General features: G+C 39.4%; 1 protein-coding gene and 1 long non-coding RNA gene across 3 annotated transcripts in view; one reads left to right on the top strand and one right to left on the bottom strand.

The window, feature by feature from the left end:
- LOC148189800 (uncharacterized) overlaps positions 1-26,729 on the top strand; it is a 105,622-nt gene that overhangs the window by 47,452 nt on the left and 31,441 nt on the right. The window lies entirely within an intron of this gene.
- Positions 542-26,729, bottom strand: part of LOC121944210 (leucine-rich repeat transmembrane neuronal protein 4) — a 57,619-nt gene continuing 31,431 nt past the window's right edge. Inside the window, exon 3 of one of the 2 annotated variants that reach the window (XM_042487932.2) lies at positions 542-5,437. In XM_042487932.2, coding sequence (XP_042343866.1) covers positions 5,219-5,437 — 219 coding nt within the window. In that variant the 3' untranslated portion in view covers positions 542-5,218. The remainder of the gene's footprint in view (positions 5,438-26,729) is intronic. The other variant, XM_088077071.1, reaches the window with a different exon arrangement.

Raw genomic sequence — 26,729 nt, 5'->3', positions numbered from 1 at the left:
TTTTATTGGATTTTAGATAATTTAAGCAAACAAGAATACAGAGTAACTGTATTTGAATCAAGTGCAGAAAGTACATAAAATGAAGGAGCTATCTTGACTTTTTACACGTCTTCTACCCTTTACTTTATTGTGCTTTTATGAGTCTTGTAAATGTGGAGAGCGCTCTCGATGACGTCTCGAATCCCCGAGAAATAACATCACCGGATGAAATCAATGGAACAGAATGAGGGATGAGAGGATTTTAAGCCCACATAATATAAAGTGTTACATTGTCTGGCTTACTTTGACAGCTCCGGAGAGGGAGAAAATAGCTTGTGTCTGCTTTCCAAAAAAGTGCCAACAGATTGTCAGAGAGACCAATATGTTGTCCAAATAGATAAAATGTCAAGTGAATAACAAACCAAAAAAAAATATCTCTTGGACTACCTTGACACTTTTCATTTCTGGAAATTAAGCTTGTGATAGGATTGGATATGAATAACAGTCAGTCAGCCTCCATAAGGAGCACAGAGCTTGTTGTTCCTTCACTGTGCAGGCTTGGACATGCTCCTTTAGGAAATGATTTTCAACAGTGACCCTCTGACATGAGTGTGCATGCACAAAATTGCGAAGAGTTATGTGTTTTTTTCTGTATTTCAAGCTGCTTCAGTTAATTCTTTATTACAGGTTGAATCATCAAGGCTTCAGATAACAGCAGTTTTTGATTAAAACTTTTTTCCCCCCACATCCCCAAATCAGCGTGTGAGCTGTAAAGTCATCAAGCAAAGCTCCTGGTTTAGGCAAAAACTCCAGAGTGAAAATATCTTTTACGTCTGTTGTGTTTCTATGAGTCACACAGTTGATTTAACACGTGCAGCGGGTGATAATTTTATTCCTAGTTTGTGGGGAAAGTTTTAGAGACACAACTGCTCCTGAAGTGGTTATCGATTCAAGTGTCATGAGTCATCAGCCTGTTAGTGTAAAATGCATGTGAACACATAAGTCTGCACACTATTCAGAAGCATCTGCCGCTCCTCCCAGTCTCGATTCTCTCACCAAACGCTCTTGTGAGCACTTGAAGTGAGTGCAGTATATGCAATCTATCAGTGTCGTTAAACTGCTCTGTGAGTGCGACTACAGAGCAGTAAATCCTCCAGCAGCGTGATTCTGTCATGTGTCAGAACGTGTTGTCATAAGCAGATATATCTTCTGCACTGCCTACTTTTTTTTTCTTCTTCATACGGAGGAACACCAGGCGGAGCATTTACAAAATGTCTCTTATTGAGGAATCATTGAAAATCAGACATACAAGTGTGCAGTTGAACACAATCAATGCGTCATTCATTTGTGATTAGAATGTCAGATTACTGATTTTTATACAATTAGCTGTTAAAATATTCAGATTATAGCTTATGCATTACTGGAGATGGACACAGTTTTGATGATGATCTTGAAATATGACAGAATATTGTACATCCCAGGACAAATTAAGTCTCATCCCTCCCCAAAAATCAAAACAAGGAAATCATTTTCGGTAAATAACATAAAAAGCAAATCTCTTGACTCTTTCAGATATAAACTCAATAAAAATCCACTCAGCGACATACAATTGACTGCTTGCAAAGCCCCCCAACCCCTGCGCAGTTACTGTTGCTACACCTGTCAAGCTCTCTGTTCTCGCACAGCACGATGTAACCATAGGAACAATCTACCACTTGAAATTCGTAGTAATTTTGGAATCAATGAGTCCTCGATTTCACACAGTGGTACACAAAAGAAGCTTCTCATTTCAAGCTGCTGACTGTCAATTTTCACAGCTGAAATGACAACTGTTGCTGGCAGATTTTATTACCTGTAGCTAGCTAGCTAATTAAGCTTCAAAAGGAAACATTTGCTCGATTAATTGGCTGATAGTGCCGTCTCTGGCTTTCTTTTTTTAGAAACATATTATATATAAAAAGCCTACATGTCATGATATCACGCTAAAAGACCGAGGCTAAAGCTGTCTAGCTCGCCAGCTGATAATAAATGTGTAAATCAAGATACAACATCGTATTGCAGTGTAGAGCTAGATAGTCTTAGTCTTAGGCCTATTAGGAACTCAATATATCTTACATAATCCTGTGTGTGCTTAGCAAGAAAGAATTTTAAAACACACATTTTAATGTAATTTTAATACATGCTGCCAATTTGTTGTAATTGTTCTTGAAAGGGAGACCGGGGACAATTGTTACATTTTTTTGATTTTGATGTCAGTACTCAAAAAACATCTTGAGCTATTTGGATACAGTTTTATAAAGGTGACTTGTACCTTTGTTATACTGTCATCAGTTGTTTTTACGCTCACAATACTGATTGAAACAGTCATGTCATGTTACATCTGCTCACATGTGCTATGGCGATATAAAGCCCCTTTCCCACTGCACAAAAACCCACTAACACCCGCTAACATCTGGCAAAGGTTACTATCAGCATTCTCAGGCGGGACAAATGACTCTGCAGTAGTCACTGCTATTTACTAATGCTATGTACTAATTTTAGTCCCTTTACTGGCAAGATGCAATGACGCACAACAAAATACTGTCTGCATCGGCACAAACAGTGCTCAAACACTGTTTCAAATTAGTGTGCAAGTTTGAAAGACACAGAGAGAAGTAACCGCCATAACCTTTTCACTGGTCTCCGTACTGCTATCTACTGTTTACTAACCTGATTTCCGGTCTGTCTGTGACGTTGAACTAAGGGTTGGCAATATATTGAATATACTCGATGTATCAAGGCTTGTTTTACGTGCGATGTATGAAATGACTTTACCACAAACACTGAATATAAATTATGTTGTTTTTATTAGTCACCTCCGTTTTGGTTGTCATGCTCTATCCTGCAACTCTCTGCCTCTCACAGACATACACACAAAGCAGGGCTTTTGCAGGGCTTCAGACCGTGACTTTTAAGTCACATTTTGCAACCATGAGCACTACTGCGATTTGCAAATACTATTAATAAATGAACTGGAGAGCTGTTAGCTTGTTTCCAGCTTACAGTGAACTTAGTGAGTGGTAGTTGTGGTAGAGTGAGCAGGTGAGGCATCTGCAGAGCTCTGATTGTGACTATTTAGTCACGTTTTGCAACAAAGAAGCATCAGTGCGACTTGCAAATATTAGTAATCTATAAACTGGAGAGCAAGGTCCTTCAAAATAAAAGCACCATGGGTACCACTTTGATTATTTAATTATAACAACACTTTTTAACATTTTATTATAAAAGTGCTTTATTTAACTCCATTATATTGTATTTTATTAAATAACATTAGAACAGTAATGTATCCAACTTTATTAATGACAGTAGCTACTTTATTTAACTTTAGTGTACTTCATTTAACTTTATTGTTTTTATTAACTTCATATAAATACAAAGGATAACAATGAACTTCCAAGATTATAGATTAAGTCAAAACTATATTATAATCATTAGATAATTAATTTCAAATAATTGAAACAGTATAATTTTTTAATTTTCACATTTATTTGTAAAATGTGTGTTAGGATGGATGCCTCATTTTTTACTGAGAATCAAATCTACCAACAGGTACAGATAAATTAACCTTATTTTACCAAAGAGCACATGTAGACTTTGATGGTTCGGTCTCATTTCTGATTGTTGTGTAATTTGAGATGTTACAAATGGCCCTGGTCTCCTCTAGTTTTGGAAAGACTCATTAAAAAGACACAACCCCATTAACTCTTTAACTGCCGAGTATTACTCTTTTAGTACAACACACAACATCTCAACTTGTGGAGAAATTTAAAGCTTGACAGGCCTGCTGCTCTTTTTCTTCACAGTTTTTTAAACTACGACTGGACCATTGTTGTTCAGGGGACTGGTTCAGCTAACGGTCAATTCTTAGCTGACAAACTTTCCTATTATGTTACATTTAGCTTTCATCATTTTCATGGCACATTACTGTGTGTGAGGAACATGGAGCTGCTGTCTATACCCAGGAGGAAATGTTTTTTTCCTGTAAGCAACATAAAAGTCCATGAGGCGAGTACGGAAAGTGGAGTATACTGTATTACGTCAGATAACGGTCACACACAGTCACAGGAGGAGAAAAAAGCGGGTGAAAGTTACCATCAGGGTCTTGATCAGGCAAAAACCAGACACATAATTAAGCAGTTTTGCTTTAAGCGCTGTGCTCTTCAGCCTTAACCACCTACGCAGCTGTTTACAGCAGACAGTTACCACTGACCTTGATGAATGACAATGTTACTGGTCATGTACCACAGTTTATTTACCATATATTATAATGTAACATCTTGTAAAAAGCACACACATGTAGTTATATGAGTGCACATCCGATAATTGTTTAAAGAACACATTTCAAAAACAAAAACCCTTAAACTACAAGAGTGATTTAAATGGATGGTGAAAAGTAAATATCCCAGCGTGCCGAGATCTGGTGTTTATTTTTCATCTGTTTCAGCTCGATTAAATTAATCATAACGTGATCAACATCCCAAATCATTAAGGAAATCAAAAGTCACCATAAAAATTATACTTATGCCAGCAAGATGTGTAGGCTGTACATTTTATATGACAATTACTGTCCGCTATTTTCTGACTTGTTTCTCCCGTCTCGGGTAATTTCATTTGGGCGGCTCATTTCTCGAGATGAAAAACGCCACAGGGACTTGAGTTAGAGAGAGACCTCTGACTGACAGCGTGATCAGAAAAAGCAGCAGAAAACCTTTTAGCTTGGCTGATCTTTCATTTGTTCTGCTACTCAATTGCTTATCATGCTGTTTCCCTCTGCTCTGTTAATAACATTTTGCATTTGATTACTTCACCTGACGCAGCAGAGAGGTGCCCAGATGAGGAGCAGTGGAGGAAATATGTTTAATAAGATTAACAAATGATTAAATTATTAGCCTTAATACTCCTCGAGAGGCAGAGCAGAACGTGGAGAGTCATGCTGCTGTTCAGCCTCCTTTGCTAATTGAGGACATTGAGGGTCAGGTAGGTCAGAAGCTCACTAATCAATACTGCTGCACCCCTTTATTTCCACTGAGAAATATTTTCATTTTCATTACCCTGTGTCCAGGATGCTCTGCAGTAGATTAATTGTCTCCTTTGCTTCTTTACCAGTCCCAGTTCCCTCCCACACAGCCTTGAGTGGTCCACTGATTCTGTGCAGCACACATACAGTCGTTCGGACACAGAGCCTCGCAGTGTGCACGACTCACTGGCGGAGGGAGTGGGTCTGGGGGCAAGGCAGCACGGGCTCGGAGGGGAGGGGAGCCATTAGGCCCGGGTGGTACTTGGCTGGCCTCGGACCTCCCAGCGCCTGTGTTGGGGGCTCCGTGCCCACGTTAAGGTGCAGCGACAGGTGGGCATGGCAGTAATCCAGAACCGACTGCTCACACCTGTACAACGTCAGAGCACTCAGCTGCCGCGGTATCTGGACAGAGGCAGAAAGCAGAGAAGGAAAGAGAAAAAGAGAACCAAGCATAAGCCTTATAAAGCAGCCAAAAAAGCCTCCGTTTCAACATTTTTTATCCGCTCTCAGAATATTTGGTTTAATTTACTTCATGCAGCCGTGGCACAGCGCTGTCATTAATGCAGCCTTGGCCGCTGATACAGTGCGCGCCCCAAGACCTGAAATCTGTGGTGCTCAAACACCCACTTTCAGCTGGAGTGATTTATATGCAAGATGAAAGCCTTAAGCAAGAGTGCACACATATTTTCTGCCCTCTTTTAAATGGAGTCAAGGCTCCATTTAGAAGAGAGTGCTTATTACATTACAAGCACTTTGCTGATTCAAAGACCCCTCTTAGTTTTCACGTGTTAGTGTGGTCTGAATTATGTCAATTAAATGGCATAACGCTGCATCATGGCCTGTGCGATATTGATATTAATATCCTAATGTCTATTAATGCTTTCACACAAAACATGGATGCACTCATGCATCTTGAAATGCACAAAGCAACACAATACAGTGCAGAGAAACATCCGTCAGATGAAGCAGAACACATGCAGCATTGAATGCACTACTGTCAAGTTCACCTCCACATGGAGACACGCTGTATGTTCTGCAAACTTAAGAGTGTCATTATGAGCAATAATTTATTCCCATTCTAAAACGCTGCACATTCAACTTCACTAAATGGCAGCATAATAAATGAACATTCTGTTACCATGGGTGGACTGTGAGATTATGTGCCCCTGGGCACATACAGGCAAGGGGCCCCACCACCTCTCTGACATAGGAGCAAGACACACAAACTCTATGGTGGTTTTGCGTCTTTTTTAGACAAGACAAGTTTATTTGTATAGCACGTTTCAGCAACACGGCAGTTCCAAGTGCTCTACATAAAACATCAAAGGTCTCAAGACAAGGTGCAAAAGGAGCAGTCATTAAACATTTTATGTCTCTTTGTAGTCATGCCGTGTCTCTGTAGTTATTTTGTGTCTTTTTGTAGTCATTTGGTTTTTGTAGTCTCTTTAGGGTATTTTTGTGTCTTATTCAGAGAACTTTGTATCTCTTTGAAGTCATTTTAATGTCTTTTTGGTCGTTTTGTGTCTCCTTTTGGTTGTTTTGTGTGCCTTTAGGGTTGTTTTGTGTGTCTTTAGGGTTGTTTTGCCTGATTTTGTTATATTCTGTCTTTACACTTCCTTAGGATCCCTTTGGCATATTTTTGTGTCCTTGGGTAATTTTGTGTCTCCTTTTTTTTTGTCCTTTTTGTAGTCGTTTGGGTCTCTTTCAGGTAATTTCTTGCCTCATTGTGGTAATTTGTCTTTTTCAGTCAGTTTGTCTGTAGTCATTTTGTGTCTCCTTGTAGTTGTTTTGTGTCTTTTTGTATAATCATTGGGTCTGTTTGACATATTTTTGTGTGCCTTTGAAGGAACTTCAGATCCATTTTGGTCATTTTAAATTGAGTGACTTTTTGCAGGTGTAGGCACAGGTCCAGGGGCCCAGATGTCAGGGGGCTCCCTGGACCTGTGCTCGTTTGGCCTGTTCAGTAATCTATCCATGACCATTACCACTAATGTTTTTTTATTGTGTTAAAACCATTTGAGCCAATCTACTGTGAAAACCACAACAAGATGCAGTATTCAAAGTGCATTGAAAAATCCCTGTGACACGAGTTGTGCTCAGAAGATCTATTGTAAAACATGTTGGATTGGATTATATTATTTAAAACCATGACAGGATTACTTAAAGCTGATTTGATGCAGAAATGCTTTTTAGCTTTCAGTCTTCTTTGTATCTGGTTGGGTCAAGTTTCAAAGTGCCATCATCATTCAGACCCTTGAATTTAAAAAACGCATCTTTCAAAAGGTTATGTTTTCCTTTCTGGAAACGATCGGGCTCTGTTTGTTCTCTGCTTTAATAGGAAGATTAGTTGAAAACACTCTATTGTCTAATTCAACAGCTGAACTTTGCACACTACTTCAGAGGCCTTAATAAAAAATTCATGAAGACAATGCTCTGAATGCAAAATGAGTAGGGGTGTGTGCAGGGGGGGTGGGGGTCTGAATCTGGGATTCTCCATAGAAATCGTCAAGGGGAAAGGCTACATTGTGGACTTGTTTTCTCCAAGTATTGCAATAGAAAGACTCAAACAAGTAAGTGCAGTCAATATTAATCCTGTCGGTTGGCTGGTTGAACCAACAGCCCCCTCTCTCTCGCTCTCTTTGTATAGTGTAGTTGGCTTGGGCGCTTGCAACCTCTGTCTCTTCGACATCTCCTGCCTCCTCTGCTTAACTGCCATATTGCCAGTTTATCCCGGCTGAAATCCAAAAGGTGCCATAAAATAAACTGAGCTGCAGTTACTGAGACAATAAAAGATTTTTTTTTCTGCCTTCCCTCTACAGATCTGCCAATACATAAATAAATAAACCCTTTAGAAAGGTATAGTGCTATTATTATATAGGTCTCCTCCCTATAAACAGCATGAATACTCCTGACAGAATAAAAAGACTGAAAATAGAAAGCGTCTTATAGATAGCATTTGGGTATTTTGATGGATTTGTGTCATTCCTAATCGTCAAAAGAGAGTGTGAAATTGTTGAAAACTGCAATGCGAAGCTTTGAGAGTGACTACCTGTTTGTTATGTCAGGTTATATCTGCCTTACAGCATATATCCTGCTTACCATCGCTGCGCAGATTGATTTAAAACCTCCTCAAAGAACCTGACACAAGTAGCTCCTCATTTTTTATCATTATGCTCAGTCCTGCGGCAAATGCATCAACGTCAAGGTTTTTGTCTCTGTGTGCAATTTGCTGTTTGGAATTGGACCTTTTTAGATGCAAAGAAATGAAAAATACTTTATGTAGGTGATACACATTAACCATAACATTTACCAGTGACACAGTAGAGGCTTCAAATTGTGCCAATGTCAAACTCATTTTCCTGCTCGCCCAGGAGGTATAGTGTGATGCAACACGTGTGGTAATGCATCAGCTTGGACTTTGTGCTGTAACGTTACGACATCTCGAAGCAAGAAGTGGATTGAAAACTCACTTCCAAAATAGCATGCATGCAGTTTTTTTGTGTTTGTTTTACTTTGTATGCTACCAGTCAAAAAGCACACTGGCATGTTGAGATACACAGATACAGGCAAATAAAAACATACTTTCCCGCCAGCAAGTTTGGTGGTTAAAAAAACAACCACTGTATCACAACCTTTTTCTGTTTTTTATTGCCTCCCTCTCAAACACTTCAGTCAGTTGTTGCCTTTTCCAGCACTTTGCTTGAACTGTGACCCGCTGTAGCCCACAGAAAGTGCACTCTCACTCTGAAGTTCACCAAGTTGCAGTCACGTTTTTTATTAACATGGAGCAGCTTACCTTGAAATAAACTAGAATCTCTATTTCATGGGGTCTTTAATTTTTAATAAGGCCTTCCTCAGTATTTTTTCATTGACAGCTGAGGGTTTTGCGTCTGAAACTTTTCTCTCTTAAGTATAACTGAAACATTTGAGCCTTTATGACTTGCTCCGCATCAACCTTCCAAAGCCACACATCACAAATACTATACAATTCATAGTATGAATTTATTATAGGGCTCTACCGACACTACAGAGTTGAATGAATTTGTTAGTCTTCAACACTTGTCACTGAGGAAGAGTTTCAGTGAGTGAAGTAGTAGGACTTGAAATAGCAAGTTGCGGAAACTGGGACTTCACAGTTAGAGTATGAATTGTTGGAATGACATTTGTTGAAAGGCCTATGCTCTGCTGTATATTTTGGCATGCTCTCCTACATTCTGTTTAACAAGACTAAGTGGATGTTTAGACCAAAAACAGCCCTGAGTTAAAACAACAAAATGAGCTGTGAAGGTGGAGGTGGGTTGCTTCAGGCACCAGTAAGGCAATGAAATGTGATTCAGGGAGTCCAGTCTGAGTAGGATCTGTAAATTTGAGGGCCAAAAACTGAACAATGGTTTTGTAATACCCTAGCACAGGATTTTACAAAGTTATCACGGTAATGAGTAGTTTATCTTTCAATATGATCGTGCGACTGCGATTAAGATAAATAGCAGAGATACAGCTTTATGTTCAATAGTAGGCTAATCTATAATCATATATGTGGTTGGCCCCTGTGCCGTTTTGTCAGATAATGTCTCACTGGGTTGCAGATGGACATCCCTATTTTTTTTCTTGTTGTTGCTTTGCCAGACTGGCCTGATGGTCTGGGGCTGTGCTAGCAGCTCTGTGAAGCTGCATTTAAGCACAGTGGCGTTTTTGATTTAACTGCTAATGCTAACATACTCACAATCACATGCTAACATGCTTATGTTTGGCAGGAGTTATGTTTACAAGCCAGCTGTGGTTTAGGAGATACAGCAGGTTGTTCACTAATCAGATGATTGGCGGGCTGATCCCTGTCTCCGGTTGAAATGTCCATAGGCAAAATACTGAACCCAAAAATGTGTGAGTGCTTATGAACAACTTAATAGCAGGTGGCGGACCCGCCCTTAAATATGCATAACTTTAAGGCTTAATTAAATGTAAGCAAGCTATTTATACGACTTATATAAAAATTCAACCCCCCCTACTGTTGTCATGTATATTGGAATTAGCTATAGAGATCAAAAACATTTTTTGTCCCAGGCTGCAAATATATTATATGTATATATGTATTTCTGCTGTTAAGTTGCAGTTTAGCAGTTTAACATGGGAGTCTATGAGGATTGTCTCACTTTTGGAGCCAACCTTAAGTGGCCATTTAAGGTACTGCAGTTTTTGTAACTTCCGCTTTGGCTTAATTTTTTACCCCTGGTGGTTGCCACTGGATTAGCACTGTTTGTATATTTGGGGTAGAAAGTTGGTATGATTATTATAATATTAGATATCTAGTAACCAAAAGGTCAATTTTTTAATTTCAACAAAATCTGATGTCTTTCAATTAGCTGACCAATTATTATGTCCACTGCAGTGTTTTTGTGAAAGATTTCAAACAGCTTTTCTAATTCAGTGTCAGTTTCTTACGATAAGAGCATCCACTAATTACTAAAATACAAAATGCAAAATGTCAAAACAAAGTTAATTAACTTAATGCCAGCTCTCTTCATAATTGTGATGAAGTCTTCATGAGGTTGGGTTGTCATTAAATTGGAATGAATGTTGTTTTATATTTTGGCAGTGCACCTCCCAGGTCAACAAAATATGGTATCTCAGTTTACACATGTTGCTGAGCAGATGATGCCATTTCCCATTTCTTCATGGTTGAGATAAAGTTGAAATATCTGCATTTCTGAGGCAGTAAACCAAGACAGGCTCAGTTTCACTTCTAAGCGTAAAAGAAAAGAATAAAAGCTTTTTTGGCCAACTGAGATGAGTGAGCATTCAGGTTTAATCAGGAATATTGAGGAAATGTTGGCTGTTATGGTTGGAGCTCTTAGAGAGGTGAGTCATTGGCTAGCTTGGACAGACGCCAACAGAGCTGCTTAGAGCTGAATGCTGCAAACAGTCGGATTTTGCCCGAGGAATGATCACCATCTTTCCTCAATTTTAATGGAAGTCCTTTCCAATCTGGATGCGTGTGACACGAGCGGATACATATAAAATGAATTCAAATCTCTTGATTACAATAGCTATCCAAGAATAGCCTTGTTTCCTCTTGACAAGTGCAATTCGTTATTCAGTGAGTCACTGGCTACTGGCCAAGGCAATAAAGCGGGTATCTAGCATCAGCCTGATCTCGTCCTCACTTTATGTTAACTGTTTAAACTATAGCTCAACCTGTTTATCTTGAAGTGAATTTAAAGAGAGCAGGAAACACAGAGTGGCTGCTACTTGTGGAAACTACATTTTAGTTGCTTTGAGGTTAATGCATCCTATTTTATTTGCATGATATGCTTCTTTTTTTTGCATTGTGCTCTCAGCTTGAAAGCCTCATTGTTTATCACCGCAGACTCCTGGAGTTTAAAGTATTAAGAAATTATCTTCTCAATTGGTCTGGGAATTGTTTTAGGCTTCAAGTGGAAACAGTTATTAGAACAAACAGTAGATCTCTACACTTCAGTCCTTTGTCTGTTAATGACACAAAAAAGTTATTTGGAAAATGAGGAGCAATGTCATTGTTGGACAAAACAAAAATGATGAAATATAAATGACAAAAACATCAAAGCATGGGGAGGAAACTTGGGAAGTTGGGAAAAAAATAGATTACAGTAGGCCCGATGCAGGGACAGAAATCACACGAGACGCGAGCGTGTGGTTTTTCATACAATTTTGAGCCTCAGCAAAACATAAGCACAGAAATCCTCACCCCAGGCAACAAATTATTCACCACCAGTTCTAGTGGCCATTTCTGCCCAACACTGCTGTGTGTGGTACAAACTTTTCTCTGTAGCGCACACCAAGTCATTTTGTAATGGTAACATGGTCTGGCTACTTTGATGTGCAATAGATCTGACCACACAGAGAGCAATAAAAACATTGAGGAAAATGGTTGACATTATTTAAAACGGGCATATTTGCTTTCTTGCAGAGAGCTCAATGAGAAGATAAATGCCATTCTCATGCCTGTACGTTATCTAAATATAAAGCTTTGCTTCATATTTAGCTGCTGTTGGCTGCATGAAGTCAGCACACGAACTGTAAACACTCAAGTTTTTGTACAGATTACATCACAAGATATACAATATCATGTTAATTAGTAAGCTGTTGTTAACTTTGGACAGAGCCAGGCTTGCTGACTTCCCTTCACCAGACATCCTGTTTTTTGTCCATGATTGTCCTGGTTTCAAGCTTGGTGCACGGGGTCCCAAAAATATATGTAAAACACTAAAATGTCTTAGTTTTCAACATATACTGCAAAATTGTTCTATTTTTACCACAACTTTATAACAACAACAACAACAACAACAACAACAACAACAACAACAACAACAACAATAATGATAATAATAATAATAATAATAATAATAATAATAAGATAATACTTGTTTTCACAGACATAGAAATGACATAGACGTTTATCATGTTCTGTCCCACTTATTATTACTACAGTGGCCCACGTGACAATAGCTGTGCTCCAAACCGTTCCCCATCACCGAAATAGTACACTATAATGTGTTCGCCAATTTGTTGTCGTGTTCGAATTCTCTATGGTTAATTTCATCCACTATATAGTGCGCTATAAAATAACCACAATGCATAGCAAATTTAAGTGTGCATATGATGTACCCTACATTTAACTCCCGTATACCTTAATGCAATGTGTATTTCCGGGGAGAGAAAACTCCAGTGTAGTGTCCAAAATCTTCTTCGTTATTCCCTATATAGTTCACTATTCAATACACACTACATTGTAAGTGAGTGAATGAGAGAGCGGTTCCGAACAGAGCTAATGTGAATGGCCCTATGTAGAGCGTGTGTTTGGTTTGTCCATTCTGGGCTACTGTAGAACAGCAATGCTGACTCCGTGGACAAAAACCTGCTCTTTATGTAGATATAAACAGCTCGTTTTAAGGTAACGAAAACACAACAATAACTATTTTCAGGTGATTGAAAAATAATGAATTCATAGCTATGAATATAATATTCCATGTCTGCCAATATAACCCCCTAAATCCTACACACTGGACCTTTAAGACGGCCAAACATAACTGGCGGCTACAAACAGGACAAACGCTGCTGACAGTCAGCTGAGACGCGTAGCTCAGGAGGGGATCTTTTCCGACCATCTGGTGAAACACAACCAGAGCTTTCCATCCGTGGACTGTACAGCTGGTCTTGTGTCTTAGAGTGTTAATGTACAGTTTTTAAATTAATTATAAAAGGAGAAATAAATAATAAATATTTTTTTTCTTCTGATAATGAGGCACAGTTAAGAAAAAATAAAGGTCATACCTGGCTGCTGACTCTAGCGCTCATATTTACTTTTCCATAATTACTTCTAACAAAACAACAAATTATATATTTTTCCAACATTTGAAACTGCACTTTTAAAATGCAAAAAACTCAGATGAGGAGGCCTAACTCTATGCCATGCCCCAATATCAGAAAAATTCATTGTTACATAATAGTACCTCTCCAGTAAACTCAGCGTTTTATAACAAAAGGCAGAGTTCTTCAATAAAGCACATGACTGACCCACTCTAAAGCACTTTACTACACATTTAGAAGAGGACACTGATATAAACTCTCGTGACACGGCACACTGCAATTAATTCTAATTCCCAAGCTATTAGCTCCGTATTGCTAATAAAAACATTCGCATAGGTGGTCCCCCCTTTGCACTGCTCTGAATGTAGGTCAAGCTGCAGCTAAATGATTCCCAATTAGGTGATAGGCAGCTGCACCATGCCAGCATGCCTCAGACTGGCACGGGAGGCATGAGCTCTCATTGGCATATTAACAACATCCTCCGCTCGAGCTGTGCTGCTGCTCTCTGTCAGCTGGATAATTCACTCAGTGGTCAACGCCGCGGCGAGAGAGCACAGACAAGCCTCTATTATCATCGCTGTCTATTAGGCTACTCACACATGGATGCTGAATGGCATGCTAATGGCTACCAGACCTCTGTCCCTGATTGTTGCTTTGCATGGATAAATTAAAAAATGATTTCAGGGCGAGTGACACAGACATGGAGCTGATCCCATGTAAACTTAATTAAGCGGTGCATATTGCGCTATAGGCAAATATAGAGTCAGATGTTTTGTGCATGCTCAAAATTATGAATGTGAAGCCAGACTGGATTTTTTCTTGCAAAATAAATAATATTGAATAAATCATGCAACAAAAATAACATACAGCAGACCTTTAGCATCCTCCATGTAAGGTTTCAGCAATCAGGAGAGAAAAACCTGACACCCATCTGAACCCAAAGTTGTACATTGTAATACTGCATGTGTTGGAATTTCAGAAAGATCATCTTTTGCTGACTTTAATATTCACCATGTAATTACATTTCTATTTGAAAAGCGCTTTGCATTTGTCAAAATAACCATAATCCTTCAGATGTGGGGATTTATCTTCTCCTAATGCTGCTCATCCCATTTTCTGCTCATCAACGTTGGCAACGCATGCTGAGATTTACTGTTATTTACTGGATGGACAATCTATGAGTCACTACAGAGTCTTTACTGATGTATGAAGATATAAGTGATCTGAATATGGATACCTAAGAAATATAGATGCCTAGATGAATCCCTACAGGAGGATGCAACGTGTGCTGCAGTGTTCGCTCCGTTCTCCCTCGCTGACTCTTTTCCTCTGTCTTTACACTCCCACACACATTCCTGAGTCCGCGTGCACACACACACACACACACACACACACACACACACACACACACACACACACACACACACACACACTCATATATATAAACATGCACTCTGTCCTGATGCTGCTTTTAAAAACATCCATTGAAGGCCTCAGTACTAAAAAAATGTCGCTCCTGGTGTCACAGTGATTTACTGTGATGGTATCATAGTCTATTATTCTTTCATATGTATTTTTAAGCGTAATAGTTAATTTATGGAACAAACATCACAAACATATGGAGGAGCTAAATGCTGCTTTCATTCTGTAACATGCCTTGTACCGAGGACTAAATATTGCTGTCCTTGATGCAATTCCCATAATATTTACGACTGGAAAAATAAATCTTCAACATAGGCTTTTCATTCAGACGGAGACTGTAATCCAATTTGAAAGACGCCAAATGCTCTACTGACATGCCCACAGCCTACAACATGTAACATGAAATTCAAACAGTAAAGGGTTTTTTTTTCCTCGTAGGGGAGACCAGGGGCAATTGTAACATCTCGAATTGCACCAATGAGAAATGAGGTAGAACCATGAAACTATAATGCACATGGTCTGTTATAATCCCTCTCTGTCTGCCAGAAGACAAACTGATATCTCATACTTTTCAAAGTTTTTCTGCCAAGACTCATTTTTGAGGTTTTAAAGTAATTTTCATCATCTCCAGTATTTTCCTCATACCATCTTAACCTTTGAGTTATGAGTGGTTATAATGATTATTCTTTCGACTATCATTTGACATTTTTGTCCAATGTCGGACATTTGATTGTTTTTAGCCAACAGGGTAGCTTGTGTTGTAGGTAGTATGGTTGGGGTCAGTTGTAATGCCGTGTTACAATAATGCTACATGCTGGTATTATTTTTCATTTGTACTAGGTACATTGGACGACCAACTCTGCTTTACTGTGAAAAGTACGTGTTTTCACCAAATATGTGTTAACACCAAAACGGGGCTAAAAGGGGAGTAAACATTGGACTTCAAATCCACCAGGAAGCCAGAAACATGACCAGAAATGTATTATAACATTGCTCCATATCAGCTTGATGTATTAATAAGCAAGTCTTTGCTGACAAGTTAAGCCATATCAGCTGAGAAGGTGACAGTGCAGATGTTGTGTTCATGACCAAGTGGCCCAAAATCTGTTATTGTAGATTTAATAAAAATTCTTACTCAATTATAATCTTAACCCCCTGTTTGATTGCAGGATCGCAGATAGATGGTGCCTCATCCAGCATGCAATGGATGAAAAGCAAGAAAAGCAATTCATCATAACAGAAATACAATACAGTTATTCAAGAAGGAAAACAATTCACTAATAATAGACAGCGTACTGTGTGAAAGGTATTTCTCGGACTTGTTTTTCACTTACTCATCCAAAGGAAAGAGGTTTATCAAGAGAGACATAGTCGGTTACACAAAAAGAAGGACCTGAAGGAATTCAGTGCACCAAGGCCAAGCTATTTCATTCTCTAATGGCTCTCCAGGGTTTATCAGCCTCGCTTTGTCCAGATGAGATACCAGGCTAATGTTGCAAATCACAGATAATTTAGTATTGTAAGTTTAAAAAAGATACGACCGACTAGACTGACGGACGTGTGTATAATGGATATGGTAATGATACAATCACCTTGGTTCAGATTGAATGATCATTGATTGTGCGGATGACTGCTTTAGAAAAGTTGGGCAATATTTAGTTTGATAGGAGATTTTACAGATCCAGTGCTTCTCAGGTTGGAGTCTGCCCTTCCCTTATTCGAAACAACTAAACTCTGTGTGGATATGCTGATATGCAGGTTCTCCAGGACATCAGAGATATGGTAATTTGCCCACAGCTTATTTGGATAGTCCAATTAAGTGCTTGTATTTGTTAGTAACAACTCTGCAGAGTTCAGCCATAATTTAACATTAAGTGAAAAGGATAAGTGAAAGTTTGGTTTACGGGTTAATTTGGGGATTACAGTTAAATTTAAAAATAGGGAGAGGAAAGGGGTTGGGGTTTAGGATTAAAAAAAGGGGTTGGGATAAACCTAAACTCAGCTTTGGGGGACTCATCAGTCTGACTCAACACAGACCTCTGCTGTAATCCTCCCGTTGGCTTTTTCACTGTAACATCCTGTTTTCTTTCCACTCTTCCTTCCAGTCTCTGTTGCCATTGTCGGCGAGACACAACAACATGAAGCAGTCAAGCTAACAAGCTATCTGCTAATTAAGGAAAACTCTGACAAATGCCTGAATTGTGCATAAGGCAGGTAATTAGTCATGTGCAAACTGTTCCTCAGTTACATTTCCCCTCCGGTGCTATATTTAGACAGTGAGCAATGCGCAAAAAGTTCTGCATTTAAAGATTCTGAAACTCAACTCATGACATTTGTTTTACCGTCTGTGACTGAGGGAACCTTTTCAAGCCTGGTTTACCGCTTTGTCAGTTATGAGCCAGAACATCTAAATTTGGAAAAAACAGTGGTAGGGATGAGTAGAGAGGTAACAAAGCAGCAGCAACTTTGGGCAAATGAGATAGGCGTAGATTCCTGTCAATCAACAGACATTTGGGCTGGGCAATATATTGGTATTATATTAATGCTGTGATATGGGACTAGATATTGTTTTAAATTTTTTATACTGTTATATACTTAAGTGTTCTCTTCTCCTGGGGCTGAACACTGCAATCCAGTAAATCGATGTGATTTTATGTAACTTACTAGGCTGTTCTGTTATTTGCATTTACCCACTTTGTTACTATATCCACGTAATTATTCTTTTTTTTTAAAGATTATTTATTGGCTTTTTTGCCTTTATTGATGATAGTACAGCGAGAGGGGATGACGTGCAGCAAAGGGCAGAGGCCGGAATCAAACCCACAGTCACTAAGGCGAGGACAAAACCTCTGTACGTGGGGCCCCTGCTCTACCACAGGAGCCACCAGGCGCCCCAATATATCCACATAATTTGTAGTAATTTAGCAAAAATCTCTTCGTGTAAATATTTAGTAAAAGCACCAACAGTCAATCTTACACTATTGTCCCAGTATTGATATTTAGGTATTTTGTCAAAAATATTGTGATATTTGCTTCTCCGCATTGCACACCCCTAACAAACATGCACCCAAACATACAATGCACATGCTGATTTATTAAATAATATTTTGTCCACAGGGGGGCATAAAATGTGGGTATGGAGCAATAGCAGCTTTTATTTGGAGTCTTTTTTTCTGTGCACTTGGGTAAGTCCAATGTGCTCTTTTGTTTTTACTCTTGTTTTGGTCTCCACCTACTTCTGAGGGAAAATATCTGTCTCTTTAGCAGCTGAATGCTGCATTATAATCACTAGCTAGTGGCTGACTTTGTCCATCTGCTGCTTGGTGCTGGGCAGGCAGCATACGGTTAATTATCAGAGTCTTTCTGTCTACTGCATCGAGGAGCACCAATGTGCGCTGTAGCAGTATTACCACAACAACACGCTTAAAGACCTTATAAACCTGTGTAGAACTGAGGGAGGCTGCAGTCAGGTGTTGTTTCTCTGTGGGTTTAACACCACAAAGCACACCTGCAAGATCATCTGCATATGCAGAGTGCAAAAGTAGTGCTGAGATAAAGTAACTTTTGCAATAGCTCTCTTAGTGCTTCATAGTCTGCAAAGTAGCACTATAGGCACCATTAGACAACTACTTTATTTGATAGTTACTTGAGTAAAGCTGGGCTCAAACAAAAGAGTTTTAAAATCCTAACCGATTTTGAAATCGGGTTGCATCATGCACATTTGGAGAAACTCCACAGATGTTCTTCTGAATGTGATCTCTCTCACATGACCTCATGGGGAGGCAGATGTAGCCTAAACAAAAGGAGAGTAATGTGATGCAAAAACGTGCTGTGGTGTCAACAGTGCTTTGCAGTGAGAAAAAATACACAAGCAGAGGGCCAAACGAGTCTATAGTCTATAAGAAAATGGTTGGGGAGACGTGGTCAACACATTTTGTATTTTCATCAGAGAGTCCTGAAGTTTAGATTTTAGGTACTAGTTTTAGTGTCTGTCAACATAAATATGCTAACTAACATTATCCTCAAGGGCTGTTCACCATTGTTTGGCAACACCGCGAACTGCTCCGTATTGACGTAACCATAGTCATCCAAATTTTAAATCCTAAATATCAATCTTATTGGGGCAGCCCCAATGAGTTTGTGAGCAGTTCGGGAGGATAAAGACTGTTTTCAAACATCTGTATTGACCAAGGACCTAGATTTCTCCCCAGATTGTCAGAAGAGGTGAATTGGCCCCAAACTCCTGTGAGCTGAACCAAAAAAGCAGCACTGGAAAATAAAAATAAAGGGGACATGTCTCAAACAAATTCAAACCAGATTTTTTTTTACATGTCCCAATCGTGTCTGGAGGGGCAGCCGACTTTCTGAAGCATGAAAGAATTTAAGTAATACCTTTAATCCAGCCATGCAACCATCGCAGAACCCAGAATTGAAGTAACATGAGAACCTGTGTGGTTACTGATGTATTACTGAATAGTGTTGCTGAGGGATTTTCATTGAATTTTTATTAGTTATCACTGTCACTTGTTCTTGATACATAATTGACCCCCTCTAACAACCCAGAACTGCATTAACTCAGTGGTACTACAATGGGCAAAGCAGAAGATGCAACAGTAGGAAGATGTTTCTATATTGTTTTGGAGAAGCAGTTTACACGTGATGCCAAACCATTTCACATAAATGTCACAGTGTAGGACCCTAGATGCTGTTGTGCCAGTGCTCCATCCACCATAGTACAGGCTTTTCACTCCTGTCCAGTTTCCATGGTGATAACTCTAAAGAATGGACTGTATGTCTAACTCTTAATGCTGTGGAAGATTGCGTGTGTGTAAGCGCCTGTGTATGCCACATGCTATTTTATGTGCCCTCTCATTATATGAATATCCCCTTTAGTTTCTGCTCTGATATTAAATCTTTTAATATATTGACCAGCAGTCTGACACAAACGGGCACAAATACACACGTCATTTGACTGCTCCAGATTTGATCTCTCTCCTCATGATTAGTTGAAGAACCAACATATCTACTAGAAAACAACTGATTGCACAAGATATTCATGACAATGAACTGTGGGAGGAAAAAAAATCAGATTTGGTTAATCCCTGTTCTGTTTGCCTGCTTCCTTCAGACAAGGCCTAGAGGATGGCCATCTGTTTAAGTGCTACAGTCTCAAATAGCCCCTGAACTTGAACAGACTTGTCCAATATTGATGTGGCTGAAAATGTGAGGCGACAAGAGATGAACTGCAGCCAGCTGTTAGCCTCCCGTGATATTTCCACAGAGGAACGATCTGCACAGGGAGGATCGGGTTGTTATTAAGGGCCAAAGCCTGGCAGAGATTCATCTGCGGTGATGAGATGTGAATATTGCAGGAGGATAATATACAACTCAAGTGAAATGGCGTGAGGCCAATGCTGCGATACAATGCCCGCTGCATGGAGCCATACATTATTTTGTCATTCTGCCCCCTGTCAAACAAAGGGATGATGAAACTGTTGCCCCACTTGAAGTCGTCTCAAACTGTCATCTCCATGGAACTGCAAGATTAATGATTTTTGTCTTAATTTTGTGTCGTTGGTGGCACTCATGCCTCTTCCCTGTAGGCCGCTTATACACAAGGACATCGTTCTTCCGTGCTGTTGCACACTTATAGAAGAGGATTCTGTACTTTATCATAGCACTAGGAACCACACCATCGCTTGACTCTTGCATTGTCTTTGCTAGGTCATGCCATGAACTGCAGTGAAAACTCCACAATTTTAAGTAGGTTTTAACACCAATGAGACATTGTTTCTGTAGTTTTAATCAATTCCTGCATTTTATCTTAAAGGGGACCTATTATGCTAATTTTCAGGTTCATGCATGTATTTAAGGGTTCTACTAGAACATGTTTAAATCCTTTAATTGTCTAAAACACTTTCATTTTCCTCACACTGTGTGTGCTGGGAAATCTTTCCCATCATAATCATTCACCCTCTGTCTGAAACGTTCTGTTTTAACTCCTGTTCCTTTAAACCCTCCTCTCGAAAAAGCCCAGTCTGCTCTGTATGGTCAGCTTGTCCAGGTCTTTTACATCTTGGTGTGTCTGCACTCTCATTTCAGCTGGGGAGTGACTGTAATGGAGAATAGGGGCACTTTCTACCATGAAAAATCACCAATAAAACCTTATAAACACATGGCATGTTACAGCAAGAATATGATTCGAAATCAGGAAGATGTTCACAACATCAGCAACTAAGATTACATGTTTCCCTGATGTTAGCATGTAGCTACATGTAGCAGTGAACTTGCAGTTGTGATATGACTGTGTTTAATGATTTTTTCCTGTTAATTATCACCCATAAAGACTTCTAAACACGACAGGACATGTTACATCAAGAAAATGATATGAAATAGGGGAGAAATTAATACCATTGGCAAACAAGTTTAAATGTTTCCCTGATGTTAGCATGTAGCTATATGTAGCACCTTAACCAACGTAATGTAAACACCTGCAGTAGCATGCTTGGAGCAGATGACCATTCCAAGAAATCCCCCACAATCTGACCTCATCTTGCAACCAGTGTAGGAAAAACATTGGAAACACTATTCAGACCAATCTGAAGGCTGAGGTTTTTGCTCAAAGGGATTAATTCCACATGCATTTAGCACATTATTTAAAACTTTGGCCACGTTTAAGACGCAATATAAGTAAAAACATAATAGATTCCCTTTATGGCTTGTGGTCCCACTGCTCACTTGCAACTGTGCTATAGTAAATGTCAAAAATAAGTTACAGAGACACATAACAATAATAAAACTGCTGGAATATTATGTAAAATTATATTGAGTAATTTACACCTATCATTATAAGTTTCCACAGGAGTAGAGGACCACATAAATGACAACAGCACTGTAAATGCTTTTTAACATTCTCCTTTCTTTGGTACATCACTATCAAAAGTATGAGCGAGTTAAGCAGCAACTTTATTCAAGAAACCAAGAAATTACAACAACAGTTAGTGCAAACTGAACACATTTTGCTGCTGGTCTTCATGCCTTCAAAGCCTTCTGCTTACCAGTATTGGCAAGCACCTGAGGGGCTTTTTCTGTGAAGTTGCTAGTCCTCAAGGTTAGTGCTAGCTGCTAACTCAAAAATCAATCAAGGGATGTGTTTGGCAGCTTTTTTCTGAGTTTTAAATATAAGAGAAAAGGAAGCAGCTGGTTGGATGAGGAGCTAGAAGGGTTACACAACACCTTTTCTCCATGCTATCACTTTTTTAGAAAGAACGACTTGTGCAGGTCGACCAACCATATTGGCATTCGGCATAAGCTGCTACTGCTGTGGTGTTTTCTGCATGAGAGTGCTTGTCAATCAAAGACAGACATCTCTGTCCTTGTATTTTCTGTTAAACTTGAGCATCTCTGGGTGGCTCTTTTCCTTGTTTGTTTATTGCTATTGCTAACCACCCAGTGTTTATTACAAACTAACTACTGGCAGCATAAAATGCATTGTTCCCCGGCTGGCAGAAGATATCTAATGGGAAAGCCCTCACAGACATTGGGTGTTTAAAACAGAAATGTAACAGCCTTCCTGAAGTGACTTTACTTTGTATCACTGTTGTGCTGCAATATGTCAGCCAATGATGTGGAGTAGCAAAACATGTTTATTTAGATGAAAGTGTGACAGATTTTATTTTTTTTACTTAAAAGAATAATTGTGCTGCCGAGCATTTGGGAGTCAAATTAAAATGTGCTTTGCAGCAGTTTTACAAAATGAGCTTTTCTGCCAGGATGTTGCCAACAGGTAGACAGGTGCTGTTCTATTCAGAGGACTGATGGTGGGAAAAGAACATTGTGTTTACAGCCGAGGAGAGTCTCCCATACAGCCCTGTCTGCTTCTCTCCTCTCCTCTCTCCGTCTCCCCGCATTTCCCCCTCTGTCTAACTAGCACCTCTGCAGATACATCAGTTTGATGGTCAACTTTATTAAGATGAATGAATCTCATCCGTGTGACGCCTTCCTTCATTTTACTGCGGAACATTCCCCCGTGTGCACGGCGTACTTTAGGTGCTCAGCTGTCACCTTGAGTAGGCTGACAGGATCTCCCCAGAGGTCACCTTGAGAATTGTAAGTTCACAGTCCCTGTGCAAACGTTTTGTTAGCCTTACAAAACTGCTGCAGCATGACTCAGTTACGCTGTCTGTCTGCTGAACAGGGTGAAATGTACCCAGCAGAATGCACCGTAATAAATCACATACGAAATACAAGCGGAGAGAATGAAGGGAGCAGGGGAGTGGAGGTCAGCCACCTCAATGTTTTCTGAACAACACGCATTTAAATTCAGTGATATGATGAAGGATAGCGAGGCGTAAAAGATGTCAGTGGGGTCCGCCTGTATCCTGCAGTGATATAAGTCGACTTTCTGTTTTTCTGGGGCAAAAGCACAGCCCTACATCTGTTCTTTAAGCCCTGCCGGACTGGAGATGGTAAATGTAATTGATTACAAGATCTAGAGGTTCATTTTGATTATTTAGCGTTGCTCAAAATGGGGAATTAACAACAAGCAGATTAAGCGGTGACTATTAATCTACTATGCTCAGCAATCACATTAACTCAGAAACTTCTAACACTGCCCTGGTCTGAAATTCGTATTTTTTTAGCCATGCTGGTGGCCTGATAGTGGCCAAAAACTCTGAATGCACCTTCAAAAACACATTAAAATGACAAATACTTTACTCAAACTCTAATCCTGTTTTTAAATGTATCTCTTGTTGCTAAATATTTTTTTTAATTCCTTAAAGGTTTCTCTTTTTCTCTTCATGTAATGATGCAATATTTTTAATGACTCATCCTGAACTTGGAGGCACACACACACTTTTGTCCAATTTTATCTAATTAAATGTGATTTGGGTCAACCAAACTAACCCCACCCATCTCATAAAACTGCACTTGACCATTTGGTCATAGCTAGCAGCGGGATATCATAGTAGTGTTTGGAGCTCAGTTGGCAAAAACTTTATTTATATTTCCAAAGATGATGCCTGAAGCCTAATTTATTCATCTCTCCCTCGTCCTCCCCCTCCTGATCTAATAAGACGGGTGAGGGAGGTGTGGGTGGAGGCCAACGGTCCTGTGATTCTCACTACAGCTCCACATCAAGCCTCTGTCAAGCAATCTCTACACATTTAGTCCTTTTCTCTCAGTAATACAACACATAACACAAAATAAAAGTGCTGTTTCATGGTGACTTTGAGTCTGACAATGTAGAGCTGAGCCTGATAATGAGTCTGAGATGTGTGATATAAAGCCCTTCGATATTAATACAAAGTGTAAGAGTCCTGCACCTGTGAAAAAAGTTGTATAACAGGATAAGAAAAGATTTAACAGTTACACAAACAGGCAAAAATAAGCTAAATGTATGTGGGTGAGAACAAAAAAAAATCCCTTTAGAAATTAGAAATGAAAATGATTGTGCAGTATTTTTTACATTTAACCAGCTGACATTATCAAGCCTTATCTGTCACCAGGGTTTTTTCTTTATTGTATATAAAGATGGACCATGCATCTCCACAAATCTCCTCTGTGCAAAAAATGAAGCCTAAATATCTTGGTTACGGCCGCTGTTATCTTGTTCTGCTGATGTCATTTGGAGCCAGAGTCTGTGTGTTATCAATCTGAGTGGCATCCAGTTCCTCCTGTCTGACCAGTCGTGAGTTGTGCCTCTGAAAGTTAGCAGACTGATTGGCAAACACAGCTGTCAGTCATGTTGTCAAATCTCCTTTTTATAGCATCAAATAACTAATTAAAGCCAAACTTATCAGAAAAAACCCACTTGAGCAAACATTAGATTGATAAGAACAAACCAAAATTATAGAAATCATCTTTGGAAAAAAATTGTATTGATATGTACTTTGAGTTCTTAGTCGTGTCTCAGACGGAGAGAGTGGAGTTTATCACCTATACTGCAGGCAGCCACCAGGGGGTGATCAAGATGCTGTGCTTCCCTTTCGGGGTGTTGTCATGTCCTTCAACTTTAGTCTATGGTAAAGACCTTTGTTGCCAACTTGATGACTTTGTACTTATATTTATTGACTTTTCAGACCCTCTTGGCCAATTTATTTCGAATAAGCAACTAGTGACAAATTTAGCAACTTAAGCAGATCATCAGGAAAAAAGAGAGAAATATATTGTGATTCATTACCATGTATGCTGCTCAGAAAATTCGCAGTCCACTGCTGATTCGCCATCAGTGCCGCGTCTCCCTCCCTCTCTCCTCTTTTGCCATGTCGTAGGCGTGAACGGCAGGAGAAGAGGAGACACCACTTGTGGTGGAAATTCAATTGTAGTAAATTTCTGTGGTTGAGGTGAAGCTCTCGCTCTCTGTATTGGAAGTGCAATAAAGTGGTGCATTATAGTTTAAGTGCCATAGCTCTCGTGCCGTTTAAATGTTTTGTTGAGGATTCTTCTGATGAATCTAATTTAGCGAAGTTTTAATGCTTCCAATAATGTGCGACGATGTCACCAATATGCAAATGAGCATGCAAATGCATTTAGGATTTCATCTAGTGCCCTTTAGTGATTTTTGGAGCTAGTGCTAGCTACTTTCAATGTAAAAGAGTTGGCAACACTGAAAAACCCACAACCCAACTCCAACTGTCAAACAATAGGACACTGGCAAAGATGCTGTTTTACAAAAGATAATGCAGTACAAGCTGCACCAGAAGTATGAAACTTAATCATTTCCATTCTCCTAAGTGGGCATAGTCGTCTAACCCCCACATCCGACACTTCATTTTGAAGTGTTGGGAATGTCATATAAAAGCATTTAAAACAAAATGGCGCTATATACTTCACAAATTTAATGTTAGCACATTACATTTTGCTTCTTGTCTTCAGCGGCTAGCTTAATATCTGATATCAGCCCAGTACAAGATCATATCAGTTGTTGTCAGATCCTGTGAGAGTGTGCTGCTGAGACAAAGACAGGTCTAGAACAAAGTTAATGTTGTCCTGATTTGTCAGTCTGGCTTGTGAGAAATGGGTCTTATATTTATTTCAGGGAGTATGGGACGAAAGAATTGCTTATAATTTGTGCTCACATTCACTTCTCATATAGCAATGATGCAAAAGTGCGTCATCTTATTTTTAAACTGTCTCTGACATCACCGACCCAACAGCTAATTGGCTGCAGCTAATTATTATTTTAATTCATTTTTTAACATATTCCAGTTCCGCGAGTTAAATAAGGCACTTTAAAGAGAGTGACTATGTAGCCTTTGCGTTTAATCACAGAGTTATAATGAGGCGTGGTTGGGAATTGACTTGGAACTAATTGTTTAGGCAGGTTTAGTTTAGGCAGGTGCAGGTTTGCTAAACTGGACCAACGTATGACTCAACATGGTGTTAATGTGGTGCCACCATCAGGCCAAAAAGTACATATCTTGCCTCACTATTGGTAAGGATCTGAGAGCAGCAAAATGTCTCCATTTTTCATCCAATGATTCTGTTTTCTGGTGTGTAACAAGCATTAAAGCCTCACTGGGCCGCTTGTGCGGCTATAGACTTCTAGCTCTTTAATGTGATGAAAACTGGCACAACAGAGCACTTTCATTAGCCACTGACTAAATTCTGAGTGCATACTCCACTAATTACAGGATTACAATGCCTGTTCCAGTCTGTTGTAGCAAAGATCATGGACTGCTGAAAAGAATATAACAAGACAGAAGCCTTAATCTAAACGAACACAACTGAACAATGCACACAGCTGTTTATGGTACCTATAAATAACAAGAAGGTGTTCTTTTAAATAGCAATTAAAACATCACTGTGCTATCTTTCAAGCAACTGAGGAAACAACAGGCATAATTATTCTGAATCCAGGTCAAGGAGGAGAGAATATATCCTGATGGAAAAAAGTTGTCTGTTTTTCCTTCGCCAAACTTGGGGC

This window comes from Plectropomus leopardus, chromosome 4 (genome assembly GCF_026936395.1).
Source record: "Plectropomus leopardus strain MGB_pleo_1.0 chromosome 4, ASM2693639v1, whole genome shotgun sequence".
Classification (NCBI taxonomy): domain Eukaryota; kingdom Metazoa; phylum Chordata; class Actinopteri; order Perciformes; family Serranidae; genus Plectropomus; species Plectropomus leopardus.
Note: the sequence above shows the minus strand (reverse complement) of the source record. Positions and strands in the feature narration are given on the sequence as shown.